Source organism: Ischnura elegans, chromosome 9 (assembly GCF_921293095.1).
Source record: "Ischnura elegans chromosome 9, ioIscEleg1.1, whole genome shotgun sequence".
Classification (NCBI taxonomy): domain Eukaryota; kingdom Metazoa; phylum Arthropoda; class Insecta; order Odonata; family Coenagrionidae; genus Ischnura; species Ischnura elegans.
The window spans coordinates 70597015-70615514 of NC_060254.1; the positions used below are offsets into that span (position 1 = coordinate 70597015).

The 18500-nt window shown below is 38.7% G+C and overlaps 1 protein-coding gene across 1 annotated transcript; it reads right to left on the bottom strand.

The window, feature by feature from the left end:
- Positions 1 to 257: 257 nt before the first annotated feature.
- Positions 258 to 18431, bottom strand: LOC124165603 (nucleolar GTP-binding protein 1). The gene is made up of 13 exons (XM_046543064.1): positions 18277 to 18431; positions 13298 to 13468; positions 13097 to 13200; positions 12929 to 13012; positions 10459 to 10612; positions 9509 to 9751; positions 8684 to 8725; positions 8437 to 8595; positions 8152 to 8284; positions 4692 to 4903; positions 1819 to 2097; positions 1590 to 1733; positions 258 to 478 (listed from the first exon to the last, which is right to left on the bottom strand). Exons 1-13 carry the CDS (start codon positions 18322 to 18324, stop codon positions 323 to 325), a joined length of 1929 nt encoding a protein of 642 aa, XP_046399020.1. The 5' UTR covers positions 18325 to 18431; the 3' UTR covers positions 258 to 322.
- Positions 18432 to 18500: the final 69 nt, after the last annotated feature.

Sequence of the window (18500 nt, forward strand, 5' to 3'; positions counted from 1 at the left end):
TCTTAATATTAAAAAAAATTCCTAGGTTATCTTAACTAAGAAATATTAAATCCAGAAAGTTCCTTGAACTTTCACCAGTAATGAACGCCATCATTCGGGAGTATTAGTAACTACAGCTCATTTCTGTAAGGCGTAGAAGGCAGACAGCTCCTGAGTTCTGCACTGGATGATACCCTCAGATTCTTACGTATCTCAAAATGAAAAAATGGAGCGGAGAGGTACCGAGGAGAATCAAAATCTTATTCATGAATGACATGTACGGTAAAGGACCATGTATTTATACAAATTAACAAGTACATCAATCGAAGAAAGATGAAAACTTTTATCTTCTATCCGCTTTTCCAACACCTCTTTTCCCCGAAAAAAGATGCTTCGGCATCTTAGTGCCAATAAATCTGTCAGCCTCTCCTTTTCTGCCATGTTTGGCTATCTTCTTTTTCAGTGCCTTGTGTGCGATGTTCTTTAACTTCATTTTCATCTGAAAAATAAACATATGGTTGACAAAAGTGAGTAAAAATTCAACAATACACAAAAATTAACATTCCAGCTAAATGCTACGTCGATTAGTCGCAATGCCCTTCCACCAGTATAAATATAATGAGGAAGCCATTACATAGCAGAAATATATTTAGAGAGGGTGAAGTTCAAAGATGAATGAGGGCTCAACTCCCAAAAAAATATATTTAGTTTGGACGCATATACACTACATTCCCAACAGAGGATATACCCCCTCCCCCTTCACATTTTGGTCACAAATTAATCATTTGAAACTGGCTATCATCTTGAAGATTCCAAGGCATGTGTGGTAAATACTATGCCAACATTTGCCTAGATCTTAAATAGAAAAAAAATCATTGAAACAATACTAGTCTAAAATTTCATATTTGAGATACAAGCAAACATTGAATAGGGTCAACTCCATACACCCTGTAAGTTTCAAGGGGACACAATAACTTTGAAGAGACTGATTCATCGGCAAACAAGACCGGTCCAGCAGGCAAGGTAATCAAGGACAGATGAAGCAAATCTCACACTGAAGCTATTACCAAAATAGTCAAATCAACCAATCATTTACATGAACTCATCCTAGCCATTGTAGGAACTTTCTCATCCAGGATGAAGGAAATAATAGTGTGATTCAGGTTCCACCAACTGCTGAATACTGATGGAGCAATATCCAAAAATTCCAAATATATGGATCGGCCACTAATTCAGCAGTAAGGTGTACATGAATGTAACAAGAAAACCCTAAGACTTAATCAACAAAATAAATAAAGTAACAGGTGGATTTGCAGAATTTGGTGGACAGCATAATCACAGATATATAACATAAGACCCTTAAACCCTGAAGGTGAAGAGAAAATCATTCTCCAAAATATGGGAAGATAGTGGCACTAGCCAAGTTGCAGACCAAGAATTTTCCTTTCATGCCCAAGTCGCTGGGATTAAAAATAGTTGACCGCAAACCATTGCTTCAGGAGATGAGAGATGCAGACACACATTAAAATATGTGCAAGCCAGTCCAAATTTTAAAAGAATACACAACATGAATACGGTTTACAAAATAGTAATTTGTTTGCAATACTCACTGGTAGATCTTTGATTCCGGTTTCATCTCTTGGCGGCTTCGATACACTTCGAGACCTGGATCGAGCTAATGATTCCGTCCTAATTTTCTTCAGTGGAGGCTGAGATAAAGACCTACTGCGACTCTTTGTTCGAGTAAAATGAGCCTGAAATAACACACATAAAGCATTATTCAGATGAAACATAAAACACAAGACTGTTTGTCGGATTTCAGTGAACCCAAACACTTACTTCCTCAGTTCCACTCATGTCCACACCAAGTTCACTCATTTGTTTACGAAGTCTAGTAACACTTCGGCCTCTTTCGACAGCAGCACTGGTTCTTGGCATTTTTGGTTTAGTACAAGCCTTTCGTATCATTGCTTCCTGTTTAGCAATAGCTTTCTTGTCTCGGATTTCTTTAGCGAGAGCACGAATTTCCTGAAGGCTGAAGTCTTCTTTTACATCAGGTGGGTCATAAACACCAGCAGCCATTTTAAGACCCTCCTCCTCTTCCAATTTCTCTAATTTCTGGAATAAAATAATGCCTAACATTATACAGAGGAATATAGACCAGAGAAGAAACCCATAGTTTTCTAACAAGGAATGTGGATATAACATTGACCACTAAACATTATTTATAATAGATTTCCTTTGGTCGACAGTTAAAATACAAACGACAGCATGAGCCTTTTCAAACATTGTCACTCAGAAGTCCAACTGTACTAGGCAAGATACATTGGAGCACCTAAACAAATTGAAGTAAATAAAATAATTTGTACTGTCCACCATTGAATGGTGAATCATATACAGAAATGAATGGCTAAAAATTATTTTTACAAAATTTAGTCCCCTATTTTCTTTTCTCCCTGAAATTTTGGGGGAAAGGATGTAGCCCCCACCCCCTTGGGTATCCAATTTACACTAGAAAGAAAGGTACATATTTTTTTCCGACCCACACTACTGCTGGAATTTTAACCCACACTTAGCCCTCCCCCCTTGTCCCCATCCTGGATCCGCTACTGGAGCTATGTATAAATGACACTAAGCAACATTTTTCTCTACATTTATAGAATTGAATGGCTAAATATTAGAGATGGGTCGAATAGCAGATTTCTCGAATTCGAATATCGAATTCGAATATTAAATCATCGCTCGAATATTCGAATACCTCGAATTTCGAATACCTCGAATACTAAATGATGAATGCTGGTATGTTTGACTCTGTTGCCTATGCAGCAGGCAACACAAGATTTTGGGGAGTAATTTTGATTACCTTTAAATGATTCGAACAGGAATTTAGCTGATTAATGAATATTTTAATTTTATGGAAACAATTGGGCATATAATTAATTCAACTAACATCGCTTTACCCTCACTCCTGCTGCCAAGTGCTAGCTGACAATCTGAGGCATTTTGCAAAATACAAGCTCTTTTCCACCGGATTTTCTTCAATTATTTTGTTAGTTTTTTTTGTTAGTTATTATTATTAGTCCATCTTTGGGAGTTCTCACGAGATAAGAAGATGAATTGGAATTGCTATCAGGGAGAAACCAAATATTCTGAGAAAATATCCCTTTGTCTGGGACTGTAACAATAAAGATTTATATCACCACTCATAAATTGTAACTTGATATATGTTTTCAGAAAAAAATACGGCATCAACTCCCGAGAAGCTCTGCTGCTCATATCGAGTTTCGCCAGAATGCTAACAATAAGTCTCCGTCGTATTTTGACATTTATTTCTTTGCGTAAAATGCTTAAATAAACTCAGAAATACGTCGTGTTTGGTCTTATTCTTTTTTAAATTACGCGCACATTACTAATATTTCAATTCAATAAAGGTGTAACATCAATTGACGAAAGTCATTCTTAGACACCTTTTGTGCTAATAGATGACTCATGCAGCGGTTGACCTCCACAGAAATGGGGAACTTCGAAGCTGGTAGGAAAAAAAAGGTCAGTGGGGGAGAAAAGGGAGGGCCCGAAAGACGTTTCTATTGTTCTCGTGTAACTTGGTATTTTTTCGAAGCTAAGGTCTTCATAATATGATCCCTGCGCGAGCTGTGACCTTTTTTTTATTTCGAAGAAGAGGAAAGCCTCAGAGTGCTGAATGGAGAGGGATACCGGATCTTGGGAAATGCGCTAATGTAAGTATCCCACGTTACTCACACAGCTGTTGACCTCCAGAAATGGGGAACTTCGAAGCAGGTAGCCAGAAAAAGGTCAGTGGGTGAGAAAAGGGGGGAGGGCGTGAAACACGTTTTTATTGTTCTCGTAACTCGATATTTTTTTCGAAGCAGGGGTCTTCGTAATGCGATCCCTGCGCGATCTGGGACCTTTTGTTAGATTTCGGAGAAGAGGAAAGCGTCAGAGTGGGTGAGGCAAGTACTGAATGGAGGGGGATAGCGGATCGTGGGAAATGCGCCAATGTCACTATCCCACGGCACTGAGGTTCTCCTGGTGGGGGGAATCGGGGATTTTTGGATTTTTTCACCCGACCATTTTCGGTACTCGTACGGTCGAACCGTAAGAGTACGGTCGAACTCTTTTCACCGCTAAAATCCACGAATTTGATGTAATTCGTCAACTTGCGTAAAACCGCGCTGCGAGCACTAAACGACTAGAGTTCTCTTCATTTTTCCGAGTCAACTACCAACGACGTGCGTGCGACAGTGTATGACGCGAAATTCAAAGTATTCGAGGTATTCGAGGCCAGGGGCGGATCCAGGATTTCTTTCTGGGGGGGGCACAAGCAAGGCCGTATCCAGGATTTTGTTCAGGGGGGGGCACAAGGATATCTCGTAATACAAAACGAACGCAATGATAATGAGACCGTATTAAAAATCTTGTATATTTTTGAGGGTCTGGGGGGGGCACGTGCCCCCGTGCCCCCCCCCTGGATCCGCCTATGTTCGAGGCGGTACTTTTCGCATAACTATTCGAAACCTCGAATATCGAATACTTTCTAATATTCGAGGTATTCGAGTATTCGCGGATACTATTCGCACATCTCTACTAAATATTATTATTTTTTAAATTTCCTCATAAGGATGTAAAGGTACCAATTACAGTTTAACACTACACACTATACTGACAACTAAAAGCACAGGTAGGGTACTCACTTTGAAAATTTCGGGATCAATATAATCTGCTATGTTGTGACCCTCCCAAATTTCTGGAATAATGTCATACTTATAATCCTCAGGAAGGTCATAATTTTTCTTTAGATCCAGTACATAGTCATCACCTTCTTCTAACTCAATCTCTCGCTCCAATTTCCTCTTTCTTGTACTCAAAGCCATCTCAGACTCCTCTTTACGCTTTATGACCGTTTCTGAAAAACAACATTAAGCAATTAAGGAGTTCAATACTTAAAGAATAATTTCCACATCGTCAATGGAACCCATCTTTAGATGAAATCATTGTGAATCAAAAATCTACAACGTACATCAGTATGTAAAAGCTTTCGCTTTTATGACAGACACCACTTTGCAATCATCCAGATATTTTCAAAACAATGAACACTCCATTATGCCACTTCGAATAATAAAATCAATTGCACATTTTTCTATGCTCTTTTCTCTACCCTTAAAAGCTGAACAAATATTTCAACCTTTCAATTCAATTGCATTAAAACCTCCAAGCAATGAATTTGTTGGTACAGGAAAAACCATGACTTCACAGTGGGGGGATTTCATTGCATGGAGGTGATATGGTGGTTGTGTCTCCTCAGGGACATCAGTGTGTTCAGTTCATTTCAAGATGCAAGTCGAATATCATACCTTTATTCACCTAAAAACCTTTCACAATGCAAAGAAAAACAATTATTATTATTTACGATCATATACTGTGGCTATCACCGTGTAATTTTCAATCAACATATTTTTAATTGAAATTGTTTTTTTTGTCCATTCTGCTCTACACCTCATCGCTTCCTTTAGAAAACCATGTACATATATGAAATTAAAGGAACGCCAAAATTGATGCCTGTATATTGCATACTTTTAAAGTACTCCATAATTTTTATGATTGTCTATACAACATTATTCATGGAGTGCAATAATTTAATTTGATTACGATTGAGTTTTAAGTAGCAATTTTGCTTGAAAGAGCACATTTTAAACTTATGAAATAAAACACATTATTGGAATCCCATCGAAATACCAGTATATATCTATGTTCGTGATCAGTAGACACTGTGTATTGAAAAACGAATATAGAAGTTAGGTGGGGCGAGTTAGTTACCACTAGTAAAAATGTGGCAGTAGACAATGCATTGAGGTCACAGTGGCAATCACAGATGATGATGCCTTCATAGAAGATGAACAAGATCAGTATTATGTTTGGCACATCCCCGTTCTTCTGAGCCAAAATGCAGTACCATCCACAAGTATGCCAGGTGATATTTTATTTGAATCCACTCTTTGTAGCCATTCATCCAGTAATGCAGAATGGAGCAATAGACTGAGCCAGGTGGAGAGGAGCTCTGGATTCCCTAACACGTTTCTTATGGTGGTAACTATAAAGAGTTGACTGTGGCCTTTGGCAAAGTCACAGCCACAGTGTCAAGTTTTCTCCATCCTTCCGCTCTGTAAATCTCAGATGTGAACCCTTTGAACCTAGGAGCAGAATGGTGAAGTTGCCGTACCATCCCCTGAGGTTTCACTTCCTGCTTATTACGTAAATATCTATTGAAAAATAACTTATACATAATTGCTAAATACCAATTTATTTTTTCAATGATTTGTTCAAGAGAGGCAGTTTCTACGTTTTGGACCCAAGCGCAGACTTTGTTGCAGAGGTTTTTGTTAGGCACGTTATGGGAGGTTTTCTTTGCCTGCATTGTCCATTGGATGGGTCTGAGACTGGGCCAAAGACTTCAAAATTGAGTGGTTGCCTTCAATTTTGCTGTATGGGATTCCTGGTACAGAGATTTTCCTGTATATTACACAGCAATCTTGTGCACCAGAAATGCCTCATTATTCTCTAAAATAACAATGACATTATAAAAGTTGTTTTCAACACCATTTACTTATTATTGTTTAATATTATATTTAATTTTGCTTATTATTGCAAATTCTATGCACCACCCAGCAATATCGAGCTTTCTGCCTTAATAAAATCGAAACAAATGCAACCATACAAAGGCATGTATTACAATAGAATCTCATAATCAAAATAATAAAATATCACTTTAAAATACCATAATAGCAGATTGATTATTTTATCATCTTCGGTAATAATAAGATTTCAGTAATGGGAGAGATTTTTCAGTTCTTCAGCTTCCACATAATCCAAAACCTCAATTAGCTGTTTCTTTCTGAACCCACATTATGCTCAAACCCAAATGATTGACCTAGGATTGTGGAAGGTTACTCGGGATTTCCACTGGGTCAGGTTCTCCAACTCCATCTCGACCGACATTTCGATGAACGAGTTGTCTATTGTCATCAGGGCGATGACCTGATGACGATGGACAACTTGTTCATCGAAACGTCGGCCGAGATGGAGAACCTGACCCAGTGGAAATCCAGAGTAACCTTCCACAATTCTATACACCAGGAAAACCTGCGATGATTGACCTAGGCCTTCTCAATTTGACTCAAATGAAATATTTTATTCCCTTACTTAAAGGCGATACACACATTATGACCCAATCAGCCAACACGACTGAACTCCCCAACCATCCCTGCTGGGGCCAGCTCTTCAGACGTCCAAACCAATCCACCCAACGCGACTAACTTACCAAATATTCCTCAGTACACAACATGATCACTTGGAGTGAAGTTGGTTTCAGCTAGTGTAGGCAACGGCTCCACACTTTTAGCCAATTAGGTTCTCATTGATGACAAAAAAAAGAGGAGTATGGGCAGAGAAGAGGCTGCTCGAAGTTTCACCTACATGAATTTACTTCGAGAATTGGGTGGAAATGATTTCCGAAATTTATGTGAAGTGTGTTTCATGGAATTGCTTGGCAAGATCAAGCCTCAAATTGATAGAAAAAATAGCTGATAACAGTGCAGACATTGCAACGCGATAGAAATCGGGGTAGGGTGGTCGGCGGTTGGGCAGTCGGTGGTTGGGTGGTCGGCGGTTGGATGGTCTCTTGGGACCAACCAGACTGTCAGGTCCGATTGTTTTTGTTGGGTGACAGACCTACACACCCTCCAACCGTCGGTAGCAACTTAGTTGGTCCTGACAGTTGGGTGGTTTGGTTGGAACAAGTGTAGGGCCTTTTAGGTAACCGATAATTGCAACCCCTCAACCAAGCAAATTACAAAGCACTGCATGAAATAAGTGACATTGTACACAGTCACGTGCATGAGTTCAAAGTTATAGGATGAAGTTCACCATGAAAACATATTTGGCTTAGCCAGGATTCGAACCCGGATCACCCGATATCGGAAGCCAAATATTTTTTCATGTTGAAATCCATCTTTGGTGTACACAAGCAAATTATCCTCACTTAATTGTCACTGGATTTTTGAGAATTTATGGCACAATAAAACCAGCTAAACCTGAGCTAAGAGGCTGTTTTCTATGAGAGATTGGCCAGAGGATCCAAAAAACTTACAAACTTACCAGGAATACATGGTGGCCTTTCTTTCCTATCTCTCTGAGAAGGAACGGCAACATGCAGTCGATTCAAGACACCATCAGCTTTCTTTGTTTTCAATTTAAGATCAACCCGATAAGCCAAAAGTTTTTCACATGCCTAAAATTGAAAAATGTAATTAGAATAACTTATTTAAATTAATCGCACTTCCAGAAATAATATCCCTGACATGCACAATCCAAAAAACCTTCTACATTACCTTCAAAAGGTTTTCTTTTGAAATTACCATTCTCATTAATTAGTATACTTACTTCTTGTTTCACTTCCATAACACCTTCTTCAGTCATTGTAGACATCTGCATCATTGTAAGGGAATCATTATTTTCTAGAGATTCCAGTGCTTTTCGGCGTTCAGGGTTAAGATTTTCCAGAGTTACAACATCGACCTTGTTCAAAACCACAAGGAGGGGCTAGAATGTAAGGAATATATATTAGCTGTGCTATCAATCCCAGAGTTGAAATGATTATTTACCAACCGATTATTATACACAGACTTACCTTATTTGTGAAAAGAGGCTTGATGCTTTCAAATAGGCTCACCTGGAAGGAACAAATAATAGTTTTTTATCAAGATCAAAAACATATGAACCGACACAGCAATATGAATCTAAGTAAAAAAACTCTCAAGAAATATTCCAGAAAGTAGAAAAGAAAATATGATCATTGTCACAACATAAATAAACGTTTTGAATGCACTAGCCTAGCACTTATCCAGAGGATTTTAGTTGGAGTACCAGCAAACTGTCGAAACCAACAAATCTCTAGCTGTGGGAATCAGAAGCCATAGGTTCTGCAAATCAACACCGAGGTGAACCAAGTCAAGTCTTAAATGTATTTGTTTTCAAAATGCTCATATTAACACTTACTACTTAGGAGACAGAAGTTCCTCCATACAACAGAATGTGGCATGGAGGAACTTGCGGCACAGCCTAAACGAAGAATCAACTATACCATTGTGAATTTAGGAACTGTTCAGCATTTCACTCATTCTACCTAATGGCAGGCAGTGACATTTTTTCGGCTCCAGCCTTGTTGCATGCACAGCAAGGTCAGTGTATTGACACAGTTAGTTAATGCAAATTCGTACTGCAGTGTTGGATTCTGCATGACAACTACTTTTCGTATCCTTGCTTAGGTTTCTCAAATTATGAACAAGTTATCGTAATGCATCTTGTTCGTACGTCAAGGACTTACTGCATTGTCAAGCATACATGAGACACAAGCCATCCACACAGGATACTTTAAACTCACACTCAAAAACCTAGTCAACAAGTAAAATAAATACAAAATAAATATTCGTCAAAGTACAAACAGAACACCAACCTGCTCTTCCAGAGAATGACCACACTGCTCAGAAATGTCAATGATGTATAGGACACAAGCTCGTAGATGTGCAAGGGCAGTGACAGCTTGCATTTCAATAGTATTCCGTTCCTCTAACGGATGGTCCAAAATTCCTGGAGTGTCCAATACCTGCCATCTTAAGTAGCGGTAATCCGTGTGACCGACATAGAGTGATTTGGTTGTGAATGCATATGGCTGTACATCCACATCAGCTCTGGTAATCTAATGATGTCATCAGAAAACAAAAAGGACATTACAATTAAATTACAGCTATTTCACACATGATTCAATTGAAATTCAATTCCCTTGAAAATTCCCTCAATTTCGCTACTTCCATCACATGACTTTATAAGTACATCAAACTGTTTCCAGAATTGAAATAAGGAGCATTAATAAAACTGGAAGACATTCATATTTCTTTTTCTGATTTTATTTCATGCTGATTTTAAGAGCCTCCTTTCCTCATTAGGTCAATTAATTGATAAGAGCATTGAATTGAATTCCTTAGGTGGTAGGATGTCATGAAAAACATAGAAACACCAAGTATGAATTAGGATGAATCAGGAAAAAAAATGTTAAAAACATACATTTTCATTACATTACAGCTCGGAATTTATCCTCCATTTACTTTCAAATACTTAAACTGATAATAGCTTAATTATCATGGAGGCTAAGTTCCACTTACTAATGGTCAGTTTTTAAAACTCGACTTGAATTTTGTGCTGTGTGAACCGAAGATAACAAATTATTACATTTGAAGCCTCTCCTTTAATTGATTGTTACTCTGGACTATTTGTCTTTCAAACATTCTCTGTTAAGGTTACAGCTGTATTAAGCTATAACTAACCAGACATACAACTGGCTGTTAATATCTAATTTGTAAAATTTTCAATATTTTTAAAATGGACTTATTGCTACACCAACCTCACCTTATTGATAAAGCTTGATTTTCCCACATTTGGGAAACCACAAATGATAATTGTCCTTGTGTACGGGTCGATGGATGGAAGACGAGCTAAGTGCTGCCTAACTTGCTCCAAGTACTGAAGATTTTGAGCCTGCCTCTTCATGATGGTGGCCATTCTACAAAGAAAGTAACATTTTAACAACACTAAACCTCATAATTCCAGATTTTTCATTTCATAAAATACCACAACATTAATTTCAATGCAACACCAGTTAAAGATTGCACAATAAATTATCTTTTTTAACAGCTGATGCCTTTCACACAGGGGCTCCAGCCAATCAAAGCAGAAAAATTCATGCATAATTCCAAGTTTTCCAGGGAAATTTTATAAACTCCCAGGCTAATGTGATATTTAAGAATTTTAAAACTTCCAAAATAACTTCAATAATTTCAAATAATATTTATGTATTATTTAACGTTCTTAATTTAAAGTCTTAAGGCCTGGTTACACGATACGCTAACACATGGTCCCCACCCAAACTGAAATATAAAATTCAGGGTTTTTTCCAGGTTTTCACGGTTTAAATGTCGTAAAATTCACGGTCTATAAAAAACCATTTTAGGCAGAAATATTGATCACGTAACGATCATCGGCCGCAGGTTAACTAAAAATTTAACAAACCCGACATATGCCTTGAATGCAAACGCAGCAATGAAAGTGCTACCTCTCCTGACGTCGCTGGTAAAATTCAGCTCCGGCTTAAGTTTGTGAGCCAGAAAATGGAGGGATTTCAGAGTCTTCTTAATTTCCAGGGAAATTAAGAAGTCTCTGAATTTTTCGCCAGGGTTAATGAACACTTTGGTTACCAGTGTTCTGGCTTTGGTACAGGTCGTCATGGCACACGGACCAATAATTGCGCTTAGAATATACACGTGCAGATAAATGCGTGGACAGTGTCTATGCATGACTGACTTTGAAACATGATCGACACATCAATTTTTCTTTTGCTCTTTCAAAGGTAATTCTAAAACAAGTTTGAGAGATTTTTAAGGTTATATGACGGAATTCATGGCTTTTTCCATGTTTTTTCACGGTAGACTAAATTCACGGCTTATTCACGGTTTTAAGGTTTTCACGGTTGAGTGGGAACCCTGTAAAACGTACAAGTTTATGTCTAAATGTATCACTATGTGAATGAACACGAAAATGCAGCGTGTAACCACCCAACTTGTGCAAACGCATGAATGGAAAATAGAACCTGTTCTAATTTGGTTCATGCATTCTTACATGCTCCGTTTACGTCCTCTAAGCCATTCATGCAAACAGACATTAACTCGTGAATGTTAATGTACAGGCCTTTACACCTGATAAAAGTAATTACAGTGAGTCCTCGTTCTACGTCACCCCGTTTAACGTCATTTCGCGATAACGTCACGAAAATTTTGAGACCGTCATTCGTTTATCGCACCTTTGCTTCGCGATAACGTCAGGTCTGGTCAGGTATTTTAAATTTCGCGCGAGAAAAAATGCGAAGCGGCGGGCGTTACAGGTTGTTCGTTTTGTGGGCGGTAATACAGTCAGTCTAAACGAAGTGTAAAACGGTGTGTTTATTGTCAATTTCGATTACGTTTATAGCAAATTTTCTGCAAAATGAATTCTTAGGTAGGTGCGCAAATGTTAAGTGCGTAAATGTCAAGTAAAGTTTTAGCAAATTTTACTTGACATAACGGTTTTCTGGAACCTGAAAAGTGATTTCTAGGAATTTTTCCGGGTAGAACTCGAGTAGGAGTATTTGTCGTCACTTTTTCGCCGTGTTCTCAATAATCTTGGTTCCTGTAACTGCGACGATGTTTCAGCGATGATGATGCCCAGGCGATGATGCCCAGGTGACCACCAGCGAAGCCGAAAAAACAAACGCGGGAAGATACAAAAATGGAGAAGGATGTACGTCGCTGCTGGTATTGCCGTCAATGAAGACAGGGACTCGTGTTTATGCCATAGTTTGGCATTCCCATCGTAAGAAATGACCCAAATATGATACGCCAAAATTTTTTTGCGTAGGAATTGTGAGGTCTAGGAGCCGATATTCACTTTTTACATTGTTTCTTATGGGACATTGTGTTTCGATTAACGTCATTTCGTTTAACGTCACATTTTTCAGGAATGGTAAGTGACGTTAAACGAGGACTCACTGTATGCACTTGATTTGTGAATATCACACTTGGCACCTCAAGATATTTGTCATAATTTAAAGAGCTATATAGATAAATAAATGTTTCATAAAGCGCAATTGAAAAGCATACATGTAAATAAAATAGGCCAAAAAATAGGTAAACGTTTATACAACATGAATTTGAAAAATAAGATTTTGAAATCCCAGGTAGTAGCAAAAATTCATGCATAATTCCAGGGACTAAAAATTCTCGCATAATTCGCAATTCTCCAGCTCACTGGGCACCCTGTCATATAATGATAAGTATCGAAAACTTGCCTTCCCAATGCAGCTCTTTTAAGCTGCTTGCAGCGATAAAGAGAATCTCCAAACTTCAACAGCCTCACGTAATCTTTGGAGACACTGAAATAATGATAAAGTTAATGATTACATGCTACACAAAAAAGTAGAAATTTTAGGGTCACTTTTGGTTCATTTTTTTCTTACTTATCGATCAGGTGTCGAGCTGTATTCAATTGCCCAAGAGCTAGCTTGTAGTGATCTTTATCATAGAGCACATTCATTAAATCTGCGTAAAATGGATGTATATCCTGAGGTGAAAAAAATGAAACAACACCGAGTAAGTAAATACAGGAGACGACAAGACATACACCACAGTTGACCAAAAACTTAAATTGTTATACTCACATCAAGTTTAGGAAAATCTTGGATGATTTGACTTAGTCGATCATGGAAGTTCTGCTGGGTGAATTTCACTTTTCTCATATAAAATGCTCGTATCCGAGATATTTTGTAATTTTTATGAATTACAGTAGGTGTTTTACGCTGTGTTTTGGACAGAATAATGTCCACAAAATCCTACAAAAAAAATTTAGAAAATGAAAGTAGAGACAAAAAGAAAACTGATCTACTTTGGCTTACAATGTATCAATACTATTATAAGCCAAATCCAAATTTGACATAAATCTTATGTTTATTTCAAATTCATATAAAAAATATCAGTCTAATCATTTTTACTAAATTTACATCATAATTAAATAATAGAATAATAAAATAATCTACCCTTAATCTTTATTTCAGACCAACCAATACTGAATATTTTATATAATACATGAGGAAGCTGGGGAAAATGGGTTAGTCAGGAACCAATGCCATAATATTTATTTATTGCACAAACAGGCCAGTTTCACATCCAAGTGTAGACATAAGCATTGTATATACTCTAAAATACTTCATGAATCAGACTTTATATATATCCTTTTTTCCGGGCGTGGATGTACTGCGTAGGACCCTATAAGACCTTTTTCCCATCCTCTCAGACAACACAACCACTTCCACATTTTTCCTGCGATGCCCTTCACTCGTCTTTAAAGCCCTGTACACACGGCGACATTTCTGGCACCATAGATGGCGTGAAATACTGTGCCAAATCTTGCCGGATGGCCTGGCGGCAATCGATGGCGCAGTGCCTGCAAGCAATGTGTACACACGAAGCCCTCACTTGTGCCAGTGGTGGAAACAGTTGAGCCCGAGTGACCGCAGTTCTTCCAAAATGGCTGATATTCGAGACGTTCAGGATGTGTTAGGAGTAATAGCAGTGGTCGAAGCAGTGAGAGTGGTTAGGAGAGAAAGAGAAAGAAATAAAAGGTGGAGGAATAGAAGGTGGTGGACGAGGCCGTGGATACAGCGGAGAGATGAGGGTGGAAATGAGATTCACAGTATGCTGTGCAATGAGTTGCGAGTGCGAGAGTTATTTGCAATTTTCAGGATGGGATAAAGGATTAACTGGAGTGGTGAGGCAGTGTACTGGCCTTCCACATCCAAATCTCGGTAAAGAATGAAGGGGCATTCCTAAATTCAATCCCTGCGTGTAATGTGGATTACACTAGTTGTGCAGTACACCGTCCGTCGGATGGGACGTTAAGCCGTGGTCCCCTTGGCGCCTTTCGTTAAGAGCAGGCTAATGCCGACGCCGGGTTTCTATCCACCCTTCATCCTCAGTTCCTAATCCCAAGCTGATCCATTCCTGATTTAAATATTTTAAAAAACTTAAATATACTCCATAGTAGTAACGAAGATAAGAAAACGAACTTTAAAAATTTAAACAATAAAATTCTTAAAAATTAACACAAAAAAAAGTTCCTTGAGCGAGTATCGAACTCGCTACCTTCACATCCACAGTCGGACACCGTATCCACTGGGCTGTCGCCATTTTGTTTATTATGGGCGTTCAAAACAGCTTATATAGCGTACCTTCATTTTTAACGATTTTTAATTGCTTTTTTCTCGGAATTTTACGAGAAGTGCGTCGTCTCGCTTTGGCATATTACATTTGTACCCATAAACTACCGATTCGCAAAATTTGAGCTCGATCGGCGATGCGAAGGTCGTGTATTCCCCTTGTTAGTTATTCAAAACACCTTAGTATGAAATTATGCCTATCAATTTCTAATACAAATCATTTCTCTGAAACTACATTTAAATTAATTATTATAAGAATAATAAGAATTATATCTCACCACGTTAATATATACCGAATACATATACAAAAATTATCACTGGCCATCACAATAAAACCACGCTATGGAAAACAGAAGCATCAAAAAAGACTTCGTGACCGTGTATTTATGCATAGTCTAATCAAGATTTGCAATAATTTGTTTGTCTATAACAAAAAATAGGTGCTTTACACTTAACTGAAGGTCTTTTTGATGTATAAACTTTAATCTTTAAGTATTCTGTCCTCCCAACTTCTCTCTTCTCAAACAATACACAGCGGAATTTCGCCAGATATTGCTGCCAGATCGCTTGGAAAATAGAACGTGTTCTAATCCTTACCAGGGCCAGCAAATCGTATGCGATTATCTCGCATACCAGCAGATGGCATGCGATGTCATTGTACACACAGAGAAATGTTCACCTTGCCACCACTTGCGCCATTTCCGGCGCCAGAAATGTCGCCGTGTGTACAGGGCTTAAAAGACCACCAAATCTGGCCAGCATTTTAAAAACAACAAAACCACCGCCCAAGCAAAATACCTACAGTATTAAACCACAGCCCTCACCCTGATACCGTGCAAGATGCAAAACTTGTCACATCCTCATCACCGAACCCCTTCCTGATCAATTCCTTGCCTTCCCTCTCCCCTCAGTGTCGGACATCTCCTGCACAACAAAAAACATTGTGTATATACTGTTGTGCCAGAAATGCCCCACTTTTTATATCGGCTTATCCACCACTCCCCTGTGCATCCGAATGAACGGGCATCGCTCTTCGTGCAATAGCGTTTCTTCTGTTTCTGCTTCCCTTCCAGTCGCCGTTCATGCTTCCTCCCACAAAGCTCTGTTTGATCAGTGCTATTAAGTGGGAATATTGGCCTCCCTCCCCCTGTCTACCAACCCCCTAGAGCTGAGAGTCTTGGAGCAGGCATGCATATGGGCTTTCCGTGCGTTTTCTGGACCAGGAATCAACCACGCCCACTAGAACACAACCATTCCCTGTCAACCGTTTCTCTTCCCTCCATCTTTACCCTCACTTTCCTCCTCTTCCTACTTGAGAAAGATGGGCAGCGTCCCATCGAAATTTTGAAACAACCTTTCCCTGTAAGTTCCCTACTTTTGTTTTTCTCCCCATCGATAAATTTTTCTATGTGCCCACCCTAGTGCAAGAAAAGTTCATTTATAATTTTTATAAGTACATATGTATTTTTTGCTAGTAATTCCTCATTGGATATAGAAAAAAACTAATCTTCAACCTTCAGCCCTGGATAAAATGAGATGAGGTGACAAACATTCTGAATAAATGCGATGGTGGGTGGCATAACATGGTGGAACTCCTTCATGATGCACAAAGGGTAAGAAAAAAAGAATTTACTGTTCCACAAAATAAAATATATATTCGCAGCCGGTTTCGAAATGGCATATCATCATCTGGCCACCAGAGGGTCGTCAGATGATGATACTCCATATCGAATCTGGTCGCAAATATATATTTTATTTTGTGGAACAGCAAAGTCCTTTGTTTTCTTACCTTTTGCGCATACATTCTGAAGATAGATGCTTTTTTGTTTGAACTATTGGTTATATAAACCCATATGGGGGTTGATTCGTGGACATCTCCCAATGGACAGCAACACTAAAACGTTTGACTGAAATCTGAGACCCAATTTTGTGACACTACCCTTGTGAGTGTTTGCACTATTACATAGTATTGTACCTGATGATGGCTCTGATGAGTTGAAAAATATGCTGTGTAAAATAAATTATGAGGAAAAGTGCACCAGTTTCTCCATTATATGGCTACCTTCCACCATATCAAGCCCAAATCCATCGATAGTACCATATTTTTTTCATTTTTCAATGCTGCCTAATTTTCAGGTAAAAAGCACCACTTAAGTTGATCAATGCCCCCAACCCTTTCACACTCCTGCAGGGCGGGTCTTACATCATTGGCCTAAGATAAGAGGGGACAGACATACAAGATTTGTTGACGCAGTCAGAAAATCAGTAAAAGTAGACAAGCTAACTCGCCCCCATCTGAAAGGGACCTTGGTTACACTAACTAAACATTGGCAACAGTATGCTTCAAATGAGATGTGTGTGCCAAAAACAATGAGTTGCGCGGTTGAAGTGCTTGTTGAATGCATGGAGCGTATGACTTAACCATCAAAACAATGCAAAAATATCATGAGAAATGTATTGATATAGTCACAAGGGTTTAAATGCATCCTTATAACTGAAGACGTCTTCAATTGACTATGCGGAAACTATTCAAAATGGTAAAACAACGCGGTAATCATTTATACCAAGCTCAATAAAGTACATGAAGGCCGTTTCACACGGGGCAAGTCATTGCGCAATCTGACGTACGAACAAAGGCGCAATCAGAATTGCATCGTGTAAACGGTAAATTGCTAGAACTTACGCGAGAATGCGAGACAGAAAAATACCCTCTGCTGTATTTCCGAGCTCGCATTCTCGCAATTTCAACATGTTTTCAGAGCTAACATGCGAAATGTCGTTCCCCAAGTAAAAGGGCCCACATAAACATTCGACAGACTTAGCGATATTGTAGCATTTGAGGGAACCACGTCCTCTTAAGCCCACGACTACAAATCTACCAATTGGCCTTATGAATTTTGGGGGAGAAAAGACAACCCTCCTATAAGCTATCACTGTAATCGCAATAGGTTCACAATGACAGCAGGCCCAAATATAAGTGCTTAAATCTACGCCACAATGCTGAGCATAAAATGGTAAAATATGACAAAAATCAGGCCACAATGTTCAAAACAATAATATCACGGTGTACGAGAATTTTTCGCCAGGATTTCTGATATCCCATCATAAGACCCCATTCAAAACATTTGACAGCGGGCAAATACACTCAAAGAGGTGCACTATCTGTAAGGGTAGACACTGGTATAACCGACAAGCTGAAACTTGCAAGCAATTCACTAGGGCGTCAAGACAGGAGTATTTTTCACGAAATCTAGGCGACGAAGGGGCACAATACAAGTAAGAGCATGATAAACACGTACAAGGTGCTGGGTCAAATATGGAAAAAATGTAAGAATTCTAATAATCATTATTAAATGTCCATGCTTCCGAGCACGGCTGAATATTATATATACTTTATACTTCGGTCCAAAAACCCACTACGTTACCTTAGAGGTAGGAACAACTGCAATTTTCTTAAAATTATACTGTGCCATGGCTGCAGATTTTTAATACGGCCACGGAAATAATTATTCAACTCCAGTCACACGTGTATTCTTGGCCGTGATGGCACCAGCCACCAACAACAGCGCAAATCTACCTTCGACTTTCTTTTTGGCACAAAATTCAAACCAGATTATGGTTGCTTTCTCATTTCATACAGGAAATGTCC

Excerpts from the sequence above, each read along its gene's own strand:
- LOC124165603 (XM_046543064.1), bottom strand. The coding sequence starts at position 18,324 with ATGGCACAGTATAATTTTAAGAAAATTGCAGTTGTTCCTACCTCTAAG. Across the intron at positions 8,596-8,683 it reads AGCCTCTTTTCACAAATAAG|CCCCTCCTTGTGGTTTTGAA; the intron begins GTAAGTCTGTGT and ends CTTACATTCTAG. Across the intron at positions 4,904-8,151 it reads AAGGCCACCATGTATTCCTG|AAACGGTCATAAAGCGTAAA; the intron begins GTAAGTTTGTAA and ends GTTGTTTTTCAG.